The 14606-nt window shown below is 40.6% G+C and overlaps 1 protein-coding gene across 3 annotated transcripts in view; it reads left to right on the top strand.

Moving 5' to 3' along the window:
• asph (aspartate beta-hydroxylase) overlaps positions 1-14606 on the top strand; it is a 44717-nt gene that overhangs the window by 8090 nt on the left and 22021 nt on the right. The window contains exons 2-4 of one of the 3 annotated variants that reach the window (XM_080726832.1): positions 6016-6177; positions 7505-7537; positions 8293-8361. In XM_080726832.1, coding sequence (XP_080582958.1) covers positions 6016-6177; positions 7505-7537; positions 8293-8361 — 264 coding nt within the window. The remainder of the gene's footprint in view (positions 1-6015; positions 6178-7504; positions 7538-8292; positions 8362-14606) is intronic. The other 2 variants (XM_080726833.1, XM_080726834.1) reach the window with 2 other exon arrangements.

Genomic DNA, 14606 nt, shown 5'->3' on the forward strand with positions numbered 1-14606 from the left:
TTCAGTATTCATTGACAAACTGGTTGTGTCTGCGGCTGTGCAGTGTTTGAACAGTCTATTTACTCAAAAGATGATCCATGTTTTGGCATTTAGAATATTGATATACAGTAGCTCCAGACTCAGAGAAAAATATTCCTGATGCAACATCATTGAATCCCTTGCCAGCTGATCTCTTTGACATATAGCCTAAAGGCCTGCAGAAGCATTCTTAGGGGGCACATTTGATTTTGAGAGCTGATGAGTCTGAGGTAAAGTGTTCCCATATAGATAGATTGAGCTGACATCTGTAGTAGTCTGCAGAAACTCCCACATTTGAAGGATTGTGGGAGTGGATTGACATTAGGCCGAGCACCCAGAGCAGAGCACTCTAGCAGCCTCTGCTGGGAAGTAGGCCAGCCAATCTAAGCTAAAAAAAAAGGGCCTAACCCAAAAGAAATTGCAATAGTTTTTTTTATGATCCTTAGGGTCATCCAAAAAAACATGTTAAAAGTTTCCCATTATATTCTTAGTGGATCAAGGTAAATTCAGAGTTCTTGTATAGTAAGTGAAGGGACCCAAACTTGAACCCCCTGTGTTTTTTTTTTTTTTTTTTTTTTTTTTTTTTTTCAATTTACCTTCCTTGATCCACTAAGAATATAATGGGAAACTTTTAATATGTTTTTGGATGACCCGTCCCTAAGGATCATAAAAAACCTTGAACCATTAGTATTTCACCTCAGACCTCAGATTGACTGGGCTAAAGTGGGAACATCACTCAGTTCTTATGTCTTTCTTTCTGTATTGTGATTTCATTCATTTCACACATTTCCGACTGAAGGGCCTGCAAATGTTGTCATTCTAGTCATCCAAGGGATTGCAAATGATTATGCAATTCTTATTCAGGTCATCTGTGTATTGTTTCTTTTAGATTTGATTTCCTCCAGACATCATTCAGTAAAATGCATTGATAAAGCAGAATACAAGTAAAAAAATGTATTGTTGTCCATATTGCAGGTGGGGCCATAAGCCATTATGGGTAGGAAGGGTGAAAAATGATGAACCGGAAGACATGCAGCCACTCGTCTGGTGGTCTTCTTAACCACAAAAGAAAATAAGAGATTAGAGTACAGCACCGCGCTATGGAGTGTAAAAGCACTGCAGAGAGAGGGAGAGTAGAGCATAAAGAGAGCAGAGTAGTTCTGTTCAGAGGCGTTCCCTGGAGAATTGAGAGTGCCTTGGGTGATTTGCTATGGTCTGCTCTGCAGTGGCATTCCAGGTCATTGGTAACCCTGGTATTTCTCGCTCTCCTTCTCACTGTTTGTCTCGGTAGCTACAAAGTTTAAACGCAGGCAGAGAACATGACAGCTATTCCTCACATCTGTATTGATGTGCTGGAAAAGCTTAAGTTAAATGAACCCTCAGTATTTTGCAGGCAGAGAGAAGAGGGGCTGTGTACTGTAGACTTGCTGCAGACACTAGTAGTAACTAGAGTCTAGTTTGTCAGGATTGTCAGGAAAAATGTCCTACAGCTGTGTGTGCGTGTCGTGCGCACAACACACATCTTTCAAAGCATTCCGCCAACCCCAATTTGAAAAGGAGCCATCTTGGGTCTGCAGCAGTAGGTAAACTTTTGGGTGTGTGGATTATTTGTATGTCAGTGGAATATGCCCATTGTCCATTCACAACTAAGTAAAATAGTTTGGGGGACTTTGGGGGGTAGGTAGCCTGTAAATGTGGGCGTGTGTGTGCACGACACGTGATCAAATCCAGATGGGCAAGTAGTGAGTTTTGAGTCTGCTGAAGAAATGGCACAGCAGCAGCCCTTATATAAGGAGAGGGAGAGCGACTGAACAATGTGTACAGAAGAGAGAAAGAGAGAGAGGTAGAGAGAGGGAGGCTTCAGGGAGAGGGAGGGACAAACTGAAAAAGTTTCCAGTTACCATTTTTTGAGAAAAGGACATACATTATATGCGAGTGATTCAACTGGTGTGCAGCAAGCATGGACCCTACAGTTGAAACAAACGGTACAACAAACGGTACGTGTCTCTGTGTGTTTGTATTTTAGTGCTTAGAAATGCATGTGCATCTTGGAAGTTACTTGATAGTTTGAGCATATGAGAGAGAATGACACACCCACATCAACTTGTACACGTGTACTCTATAGCCAAGCTATTGTGTTCTGTAGGGCGTTTTAAGGAACACTATAGGGGTCTCAGTGATGGTATTGTGTGTAATCAGTGTTGTCTCGAGAATGTGAAGAACGTGGCATGATTAGAATAATGCTTGTAGATAATGCATATTTCCATAGTACCACAAGTTGGAATCCTCTTGGAGTGGAGCAGATAGATTCTTTTTGTCAAATGGCAATCTGGCTAGCCATCGTCAAAGAAAAGGTCCTTTTCACTTTACTGGAGCTCAGTTTGACTGTTCTTGAGAGATTAGTCAAATGGTAATTCTCCTGTGTATCTTGAATCTCAAATAAACCATGCAAGTAAATAGGAGGGTCCACATTTTCCATTATACAAACAGAAACATCGAAAGAAAAACTAAAACACAGAATGAAGAAAAATCAGATGTATTTGAATTATTTTGTTCAGCGCAGGACTACGTACTTGCTAAAACCTGTTTATCCATTTAACCTATATGACAACAAAGAATCCTTTAATACATTATTAAAGGATTCTTTGTTGGTTACTTTGTTGGTTAACACTATCAAATTTTGTTGTTAAGATTATCATTTTTGAGTGTTAAATCTAATTCTAATAATAAAAAGCATAGAATCAAAAAACATCCCTCTTTCTTTTTTCTCCCTCACCTGCATATAAGGCTGTTATACAAGGTTAAATTATGCTTATAATTCATTTATCATTACTGATAAATGATGCCAAGTTTGTATAAACCTGCCACTCTAAAGAATTACCTCGCCCATTAAAGTACTTTTCTATAATAACAAATCAAATCTGAAGCCTTTAGGCTACATCATGTGAAATCTGATGCGCTTTTTTGAAGCAGGAATAGAATTGGCAAGAAGTCCGGAAAAGTCCCACAACACTTTTTGGTCTTGTACAAAAAAGAAGTAAAAAGAAACTCAAATGGTGGGGCCTGCCTACTTAATCATCAGTTCAAACATTGCCGTTGTAAACAACATCCCATAGCAAATGTAGGACTGAAAACCTGTCTGCATTTAAGTTTGAATCTTATTTGCATGCAATTCGTAGCTCTGCCCTGTTGAAATCAATGGTTTTATTGTGGTTCTATAACAAGCCTGAGTGTGGGCTATGTGTCTAAATGAAAATCCTTGGTGACATTTCGACACAACCTCACATCTTCATGAGTCATGAGTCTCCTTTTACCTCTGTAAAATGTGCTTTAATCAATTATGTGGCTGTGACAGATAGAGGTAGGGTGGGCATGAAATCCTTCACATGTTCTCCCTCTCTCACACTTTCATGCTGTGTGTCACTAGGCCTCAGACCAGAGGACTTGTAATGCCACAGGCTAAAGGGAGGATCATGAACATGCCTGACATTGCTTGCTTTGCTGTGCAGTGTAGTTGAATGGCAGCAGCCAATAAATCTGGGCTGTGACAATGGATGTTTGTCTGTCCATTAGAAATATCTATGCAAACTTGCAATTTTGCAAAGATGTTGACACAAAGGCCAAGGTAACTACTTTGAGTAATGTTCACTTGTGATAATCCGAGCTCAGTTTTTTGCAGTGTTGAGGCAACATGGAAGCTTTTTGGAGCTGTGTGGAACACAAGCTCCCTATACGTGGCCGTGTGTGTAGGTATGTTTGTAGGTATGTTTGTGGGTGGGTGGGTCTGTATGTAGCCTGTATGTAGTACCCTGGGTGACCAGAGAGGTGCTGTTGAGTCTAGCCTGCCCTGAGCATCAACTGCAATACACACACACACACACACACACACACACACACACACACACACACACACACACAGCTCCACTTCGAACAGAGGTTCGATTTTTGTAATGAGTAGGAGTTCTATGACACCAGCCTGCTGTTCACTGTAATGTTAAGTGAGCATTGAGATAATCCCAAGAGTTGCCCACATGTTTTAGACTTTTGCCAAAGAATCGATCAAAGACCAGCACAAGTGTAGTTGTGTGGTCGTACTGCCTTGTGCCTTTATGACACTGCCTAACGACGCTGATTTGCTTGCCTGACACCACTGATTTGGCATTGTATTCCAATGGCTTGCTGGCCAGTGCTGTGGGAAAAAGAGGACATTTCCTTGTAATGGAACTCTGCACAGTGTAGATCATACAATGGGGAATTGAATCTGCTGAAGCCATTGATGTTGACATCTCTCTGTGTCAGGGCCAGCTGCCTGAACAGTTCTATAAATAGTTCATATTGGACATCCAGTGCCATATCGGGCTTACAAAGGGAGACTGAGAATGAGACAAGGTGGGAAGTAGCAGACAGAGAGAGGTTATCTTGGCAGACATACAGTAGAGAGACCAGAGGGAGGGCCACAGGAAATAGAATTGCGCAGAGACGGGGGAACCAGGCTGGACTTTCCATTGGCTGGTGCAGCCAGTGTCCTTGTGGATCAGTTGGTAAGCCAGACAGTGTGTTGTTCACTCGGCAGGGATGGGTGATCCAATGACACTGGTCGAATCTACCACCCCTCCTGTCATAACGCAGATCCACTCGGTGATCGCAGCAGCGACTGAAGGTGAGAATAGCAGTTTGTCATCTTGGAGCTAGACCACCGAAGGACAAGGCACTGAGGAAGAGGCCGTCGTAACTGGCCTGGATCGGCAGTTCTGGAAGCCTGTGACTTTTCCAGCCTCCCTTGATTAACGTTCTTGTCAGATGAGAAAACTAATTTGACTAAACTATAATGGCTCTGCTTATAATTTGTTTTAACCCATTTAGACCTAACCTATAGAATAGGGCTAAATCAGAAATTAGCCTACAAAACAAATATGTTGCTACATACTGTACATGTACTGTAAGCCCCTCCCAAACAGCAAAATGTGTTCCCATATAATTTTGTTTTGTTTAGTGACGTTATTGGATTGCATTGTAGCAGGAATCCTTTTGTGGCCTTGTTGTTCTCAGCTGGCACTCTCTCATCATCACATTAATATACATGGCTGTTGTTCAGCACATCGTGTAACAGCTTCATGCGTTTGCCTGGAGACTAACGTCTGTAGCCTCACAGACTGGAATGTGGTCAGGTTCGAGGCTGATTATTATTAGCCCCTGTAGACCTTTAGTCTTGATACAGTATGTGAAACCAAACCATGTACAATGGTGGTCATTGTTGTCATCTTTAAATGTATAATACATTTTATGTAAATTAACTTGTTACATACAATGCTTAAATGGAAGTCAACCTATTACTTCTAAGAGCAACCTGAGATCAGGAGTCAGGACATGTTAGTATTTTTACTGCTGCTAATTCAAGTTGGCATGTGCTGTGTGTGTGTGTGCGTTATGGGTACACCATACAATACTCACAGTGTGAGCATTTTGAGCTGTGCATTCTGTGTGTGTATGCCTTTGACCTCACACCATGCAGCGGACATCTCCAACACCTGTTCATGCAGTCTCTGCCACTATTTCTACCCACAATGCTTGTCGACGGCATCCAGAATAACTACTCATCCAACCATTGCTCTGTTGTTGTTAGTCATATATTCTCTTATTTCTCCTCCATTGCCTCTACCCAGTGCCAAGTCAGGGATATAATAATCTGTACTATAGGACCAAATGATAACAGGAACAGTCTGAAGCAATGTAAATACAAATGAGCCACCAGTATTCTACATTTTCTTATGGACTGCTATTTTACGATTTTGACTTTCTGCCAATTACTGAAGTCCATCAAGCTTCTGAGTTTTAACATCAGTCATTTCAGTATTACAAACTTGGATGAATTGAGTTTTGTCGTGCAACGGAAAATGGGATTATCTTTCTCTTTCAAAAGATTGAAGGAACAAGCAACAAAAGGCAAAAAAACAACAACTAAGATTAACATTTTTCTTGTCTTTTTTTTCTCATCAGATGCCGTCAAGCCACCGGTAACCAATAAGAATGGAAAGAAGTCAGAGGGTGGAGCTGGAGGAGGAAGCTTCTTCACCTGGTTCATGGTGCTGGCTCTGCTCGGCGTGTGGACATCTGTAGCTGTGGTCTACTTTGACCTAGTCGACTACCAGGGGGTCCTCGGTGAGTACATAAATGTTAAAGATGTATTCATGTGTCAAGGGAGTGTTGCAATATTCCCTTTGCCTGTGTGTGTACGTGTATACACACCAGATAGGCACATGGAACCATCTAGCCAGGGTCTTGTTCAACCTAGGTGGAAGTTATCTACAGCTGCACTTCATAAGCCTGGGGACACTCAACTGTTTACATGGACAAAACAGACACATGCACAGTGATGGATGGGAAATTATGCTCATTATAGAGCTGTGCAAGTAACCCAGAGAGCTGCATTGTGAACAAACTAATCATGTAGAGCTGGGAAGGGAAATGTATATCGATATTATATATCAATTGTGTGATATGAGACTAGATATCTATGATTTTCAATATATCCTTTCATATTGTGATATGGCACATGGCAAGAATGTAGCCGATAAACTCACAATTAAATACAAAAATATCAATTCCGATTTTGTTTTTAGATTGTCACAAAATATTATCGTTGCAATATCAATATTGAGGTATTTTGTTACGAATATTACATTTTGTCCATATCGGCCAGCCCTGCTGTCAGCGTGTCATTATTTAGTCTACAAACTTTGCTAGAGGAACAGACACACAATGCCGCACTCTTCGATGATTATTAGTTATCAGTTATTCCTGATTTACGACCAGTTTCACCACGCTAAAACTTTTTGGCTGACAGATTTCCAAACTGAACACGGAGTCCTGTCAGACTTGCCTGACAGGATTTCATATTCAATATTCTCTGCCTCAGCGATGTGATGCCAGCTTCTCTCTGTAGTGCTGCAGTAATGCCTATATTACTACTACTGAAATAAGCTGCTTTAGTCATGCCATTTTGAGTTTCCATTTGAACCAAATCAAAAGGGCCTCCTGGAAAGAAAATGGAATCAAATGAAATGAAATGGCTGCAGATGCAAAAGTGCTGTGTCATAGAAATGAGATGGCAACCTGCATCGCTTCTTAAATCCACATATATCTACAAACATGTTCTTTAACAATGGATTATGTTGGAGCTAGATGCTTTGTCTGTTTTCTGTTAAGTTAGGATTTTGTTTGCATTGTTTACGGCAACTTGGTCTCTCACTTCATTCTCAATATACGACTTAAACATTTCACCTACCTCAATGGGTAGTTCCTCTGTTGCATGTGAGTGTTATGCCTATTGCCACAAATTAACGCCTCTATCAATTTGTTTGGAATGACATTCTGTGTTTTCATAATCTACTGTTGATCCTCTGAAATGTCAATCTTTGTTTTTTTTTTTCTATTTGCTTCAATTCCAATATGTCTGTTTTGTTTTCTCTCTGAATGCTGCATGCAGACAAGACAATTAACCTGTCCGAAGCTTTGCAAGGTAAAAAGGGCTCCTGTCTGAATAATGAATGCCTCATGTCATGTCCACCCCGTCCTCCTCTGTGGTCTAATTACTCTACTGTAGCCAACTATTTTAACTGTAGCACGGCTACAAATTAAATCGAATAGTCTCCGAATTAGATTTAACTTCTTTTCAAATGCCGTCAAGTCCGATTTCATCAATGAGTCCTGTAGTAATATAATATTATGGAAACCGCCACTGTAAAAGTATATAATGTATTTTTTAGATCGTAACAGGGTGAGCAACAATTCTATTCTAAAAGAGATTTTAGACTCTTAGTTCAAATCTGAGACATTACCATGACCATCTCTAGAGCCTCAGTTAAAATTATTTGTTGTTATACCATTAAAAGACAAGTCTAAAATGAGTTCCAAGTTAATGTTCTATTCAACTTTTACATCTAATGGTGCCCAACAGTAAAGTCATATTTGATTTTACTCCCTAAATTTTACCCTACATTAGAAATGTAGGTTAATATGTTTGAATTTCAGTGAGCTGAACTGGCATTTTCTCTGCGATGCAAATTTAGTATTAGTCCTTCAAAGTAGTTTCAGATTTGGATATTGGGAAGGAATGCTAACCATTTGAAGAATATACAAAAATACGATGACTTAACAAACACAACGGGTATCCCAGTGCATCTCATCTCATCCCATAGTTAATGATGGACTTAAGCATTAGTGGTTACTTAAAATTTTTTTAAATGTTTTATGTTCCTGGTTACTCTGCTGTAGGTAAACTCGTGGCATACGATACTGACGGCGATGGTGATTTTGATGTCGAGGATGCTAAAGTTCTGCTAGGCAAGTTTGATTCATCTGGAATTATAACAAATGTTTTGTTCTGCATCAGTGTCCTGCAGTCAAGGAGTTGACAAAAAAAAACGTTTGAACTTGTTTGTGCTTGACCACTTAGCAGATGAGAAACCTCAGTTGCATTTTGACTCTGCTGATAAAATTACAAAATTTGAAATAAGTGGACTCTGGCTCTGCAGGCCCCTGATGCAGTGTGCGTGTGCATAATGTATGTATTGTCAAGAAATTGATTTGGGTTTTCTCTTGCATGACTTACTCTTGTGTTGTTGTTGACTTGAGGTGGTTTGATTCCAATATAACTTAATGCTGATCAACAAAAAACTAATTTGAGTTCTCCAAAAAAAGAGCAAGACCGACGCAGGCCCCTTTTTACAGGCCAGGACAGCCTGGGCCAAAAAAACTGCAGTTGTAACAAAACAATGATGAGCCTTGATCCCAGATTGAAGAAAAAAGAAAAACAGTCTTGCAGGTTTTGGTTGTAAAAAAAGAAGGGGGGGGGGGGGGGGTTTACATCCAACTGGAAGTTTGCAACATATGGTTAGATTTGTGTGTTAGATGGTAGGGTTTGGGAATTGGGTTTATTTTCTAAATTATCTTTTATTTTTGATATGAAAGTAGATTTCACACCCAACCTGCATTCTGAACACACCAATCATACTGATTTCTAAGTGAGATGTTCTGTTGTATTTATTTTTATTCCATTTTTATGCCGTTTTTTGGGGGGGGCGGGGCAGGGGGGGGGGCAGGCACCTCTCCTTTGTGTGATGCTCGAAGTGTTCATGACAACTGTGAACTTTCCAGCCCATGGAGATGGCAGTGATATGATATCATGAGGGTAATGTTTGTGTGTGTGTGTGTGTGTGGGGTTTAGTGACTGAAATTCAGACTCGTGATGATGACACTGCATCCTCTCCTTATTTATCCTTCTGGCTTCGAGGCGAGAAACTTCCCAGTTGCCTTGAATACTCTCGGGTTTGTGATGCAAAATCTTCTGCATGTTGCATGGTTACACCAAGGACAGAATCCATCCTGATTTCCGTCTGAAATGCACTAGTCCAACACAAATCACAGTGTAAACTACACTACACTCGTCTTCCTGACACGCAATACATTTGCCAAAAAACAAGTGGTGAAGAATGCAGCAAAATGTTATGGACCTAGAAGAATAATTAAAAAAGGTTCCGCTTGCCCGTAAAGAGATAACCATTTTGTACTAAATGCAACTGTTCTCTGGCTTTTAAATGGAACCACCATGAGAAGTATCAGTGTTTGAGTTGATAGCATGGTTTAACATACCAGACCAATAAAGACAGTCTGTGCTTTGCATGGGTATTAATGTTTTCTCATCAGTTCAGTAATGCTGAAATTGGCTCTATAGTTGGTTCTGTAGTCGATAAAGTAAAATTATTTTAGTCACTCAGTCAGAACTTTGCATTATGAGAAGAAAATGTTCAATGACATACAGTGCTCTGCTCTGTTTATGTAGAGGAATCAGTTTGAAGAGTCCTTACCAAAATGAAACGACAAAACATTTAAAGTCTTGTCACTCTGTGTTCTTTCTTTGCCATACAAAAGTTTTACTTATTTTTTTTGTACCCTGTCTATTATATTAATAATTATAACCGTCTCATTCTCAATTGAGCTACGTTATGCCAATTGGCAAGAGCCTACCACCACCGCTGCTGCTGCTCCTTAGCTCAACGCTGCATGATCCCATTTTGGCTTCATATATTGTAGTGTGCTTGCTCACTTTTTTTTATTTTTTATCCTCCTTATATTCTCCTTCATAGAGGTTTACTCTTGTCCAATGTAGTTGAGTGTCTCTAGCTCTAATAACTACTCTGTGCAGAAAACTGGAGGCTCTACAGAATTTAAGTGTCCTCTGCATGCTGCTGTCAAGGCTGCCACACACTGCCGTTTCTAGACTTCCATTAACTCTTTCTCTGGCTCTCTAAAAAATCTCTTTGCGTCCCCCTCATTGTCTTTCAGTCTCTGCCTAACTCTTAATTCTAACTGTTTGGTATAGAGCTTTACTGGTTCCCTTACTGCCTAACCTTCGCTTAAAACTTCTCCATCTTTCCTCTCGTTTCCTTTTCCCCCTCTCTACTCTTGCATCATTTTTTTACCCCTCATCCTTTCATCACCTCTTTTCTCTTCCAGTTGATCCCCTCCTTCAATTTATTTGCTGCCCCTTTGTCTGCGTCTGCCCTTCACCCTTTCTTCCTACTTCTCTTCCCATTTTTATCCTCTCTCTCTCTACGCTCTCTCTCTCTCTCTCTCTCTCTCTCTCTCTCTCTCTCTCTCTCTCTCTCTCTCTCTTGCCATGCATATTCCTCCCTCTTCTTTTTTCCCAATCCACCCGTTGTTCCGTCCGTCCATCCATCCTTCCCTCTTGTCTGCGTAGGCCTGACCAGTGAAGGTGGTGGTCAGGGAGAATCCGAGGTTCTGGATTGGTTAGCAGAAGTGGAGGAGGGCGGCTCTGATTGGCTAAACGGCTTCTTCACTTTCCTGTATGGTCTGATAAACCCCCTCGATCCCCCGGAGGAGGAGAACAGTTCCACAGGAGCCATGGAGGAGCTGGATGAGGATGATGATGATAATGAGGAAGTAGTCAGGAGAGAGAATGACGATCAGGGGCAGAAGATTGTCATAGTGGGACTACATAACCAGTAGCCTCAGGCCTGCTAGCTCCAACCATAGACCACAGCCCAATAGACCTATTCACACGACTGCCATTTTGCTCTTACTTCATACCCCCAGAGTATGAAGTAAGAGCAAAATGGCCACCGTGGGAATATGGTCAATAATTACCCAGTGCATTGCTTTTTCCCCCTTATTTGATCCCAGTAATTTTTTTAAATATCTCTCAACAAAGACTGATTGAGCCTGATATCTTGTTCATAGATGGCTATTAAAAATGCCACAGTGTAGGAGGCTACCAATTAGCCTATACTACATTACGGGCCCTTGAGAAGACTTTGACAAGGCTTTGGCAGACATGAACTAGCCTGTAGCTTGGATACCGGTTTCTCTGGAATTGTTTGAGGACTGATGCGATTTTGATATGCATGGTTATCCACTGGAGTTCAACCATGTGCTTGGGAAAAAAACACAGCACCGTTAAGAAGCCCAAGGCTAAATTAATTTCTCGGAGTACAGGTGGACAAAAATCGCTTCTCTCCAGTTGCAGAGATGTGCCAAAATGACATGTAGAACTGGAAACCTTGAAGGTTCGAAGGCTTTGTTACTAAACTTTACTGAGATGAGGAAGGAAGAAAAGATCATGTGAACCTCTGTTTCACTTTTCTAGAATTGTATTAATTATGCGCTGTTTCTGCACAGAACTGTCAGCAGCCAACGGCGATATGAGCAATGTTTTGCAAAGACCATTTGCACTTGGACAACTGGTTGTCCCTTCCTCTTGAGTTTTTATCTACTTTTACTGATGCATGCCATGAAAACATAACCTTGATCTTAACACTGTATAGGTGAACTATTGGCATGTGTTTGTACTTTTGTAAAGATTTTTTACCGTCTTGAAATCATAGTTGAATTGGCATCAATAGATGGTTTCACTGCTTTTTGTTTGAGTAATATTTGGTTGTTAATGTTCACATAGATTAGCGCATTAGTGTCATACAGATGTGTGTTTAACAGGTGTTAAGTTTCATCTGTTCATATCCTGTCAGTAGTTCTTTACCATTCCTTATCCTTGCTTTTTCAAGTATATGTCCCATTTCATCATGGCCTCTTCACCATTATCATGAATCCCTTCAACTGAATAAAAGCCTACCGTAAATATTTAAAGAAGTCTTATCAACCCTTTATCATAACTGGCTAAGTTTAGATCTCTAAGTATATTCGTTTCTTAGACTACATTTTCAACACAATGTGGTTGTGTAGAGGTGTATTTGGGGACCAAGATGGCCTGGTGGTTAAAGAAGCCATTTTGTGTATGTAGTAGTGTCTGCCACAGAGTTGATCGCAGTAACCATTCTCGGCAGAGCCTTAAAGTGACATTGGAAGTGTCTCCTCCTCTAAGGGGCCATGTGCTGTAGAATCTAGGGCATAGATCACCGTAATGTTGTTCTGACAATTCCAGTTAGCAGTTAGTGTAGGTTTGTGATCTAAAGGCCAGAGAAGCCAGAGGCAAGGGAATTAGATTTTAGGACTTTTCATGACCCAAAGGTCAGAGGCGAGGGCAATGGCGCTTAGGACTTGTCATTTCCCAAAGGCCAGAAAAAGAGAGGGGAGGGCATTGGATTTTAGGACTTTTCAAATTGGAAATAATTCCTTGTGCATGCTACACTGAACCTGATGCACTGGTTTCTCGAAGGGTGGAGCAAAAACCATTCCACTTTTACATTTTATCTCAACTTTTAGCGTCTTTCAACCTGACAACCCTATTTTGGGCATTTCATTATTATAAGCTAATTATAATAATACTTTTTCAAAATGGCAAGCAACATTCTTGTGAGCTTGTAAATGGGCTGTGAGTGATCCCAGTGCACTGCAACATTTGGCGATCAAAATAGTCAGATACATCTGTGCTGGCTACTAAATATCTGGTTGTGCAACAAATCTAAATGTTAACAATATTGACTGATTTAAAAGGACAATCACAATTTTCTTTGGTAAGAAGGCCAACAATCACATTTTATACAGAAATGTTTTTTTTCTTTTGCTATGAAGACAGAGTTGTCTGAATAGACTTTGGGTAGCAGGACGGAAACAATGGCCAAACTTTGCTTAGCTGTTTCTTGTTCAAGTTTTGGCCATGTAATTATTGTAGCCGTGGTGTGGTTAAAAACAAAACTCTTTAACCTCTAAGAGGTGCCTGTTTCTCCTCCCATGCACTGATATCGCAGTATGTTCTTGTTTGGTGTAGTCTAGACCTGATGCAAATCTCAATTTCCGAATGGATTTTCTGTTGGAACACAATTATGTAAACTATATCCTGAACAGACTAGTTTGTTTGATGCATGTATCATAGGGAAACGATCACGTCTTGTCTCTGTCTAACAACTCTGTGTCACGTCTCCGTGTAACGTTCGGTCGATGCTGACGATCAATATTAAGCCCATATCCAACAGAACCTCATATGGAAATGCCCATATATGGAGGCCACAACTGCCACAAACCTCACTAACAGAATCCATATATGGCCAAGAGAGATGGCAAAGACAGCCCATATCTGTCTGGCTGGATCTACAGACAGGGATCTCCATATATGGGCATAACATAGATTGTATGTATGCTGTCAGATGTCATAGGACTTTCACATAACGAATATCTGAGTAAAGACTCTATCATAGTCCAAGGTGAAGGGCTATCACCTCACCGCAGTGTAGTTTTCTAGCTATCACCTAAAAATGTCTAACAAAGCCTAGGTGATAGCTAGAAAACTACACCGTGGTGAGGTGATAGCTCTTCACCCTGGACTATGATAGAGGCTTAAGCATGTTTGGGGTCTCACAGCATATCTCCATATAATATACATGCCATGGATCTCAATATATGGTTCAAGGGTCTCCATATATGGGTAACTGGTCCGATATACATCACTAGTGGCCAGATGGCCAAGACATGGCATGACGGGGCGAGGTCGCTTTTCGCCCTTAGGCGTCTTACTGGTGTAATCTACTGATTTGTATGCTAATATTCTCCTTACTACTGTCAAAGGTCAGTCACTTATCAGCTCTAATGGTTTCTGCCACACTTGTTGTTATTGACATTGTAAAGACCATTTATGGACGATTAATATGCACATGACATGTTGGTTGTCACACCTACACTTTAAACTATCAGACTCTGTATCTGCAGTGACCTCACACTTCTCTCTTATAACTTTCAAATGTGTTACTTCCTTGGAGCCTTTAGACTTAACAATACAATGCATCAACAAGACATGGCAAGACACAGATGTAATTGAATTGACAAAAATTTGAATGCTGATTCTGAAATAAGTGGCAAATAAAGTGACATTAACATCACTAATATTGATTGGCTTAGCAATTATGAGCGCATGGCATGCCCATTCCTCATTTCATTTGGCTGGCGATGCAGATAATTTTTTTAATACTTGCTAAAGTGTGATATAGTTTATAACTTGAGAAGGGTGTGGGAAAAGCGACAGAGGTTACCTCCAACCACACAGACAAATCCTGGGTGTTAAATTAACATTCAGTATTTTGCGGTGCAGAGATGCTGTATCTGGAGGACTGACAGCAGTT

Source organism: Nannobrachium achirus, assembly GCF_963921795.1.
Source record: "Nannobrachium achirus genome assembly, chromosome: 5".
NCBI lineage: Eukaryota > Metazoa > Chordata > Actinopteri > Myctophiformes > Myctophidae > Nannobrachium > Nannobrachium achirus.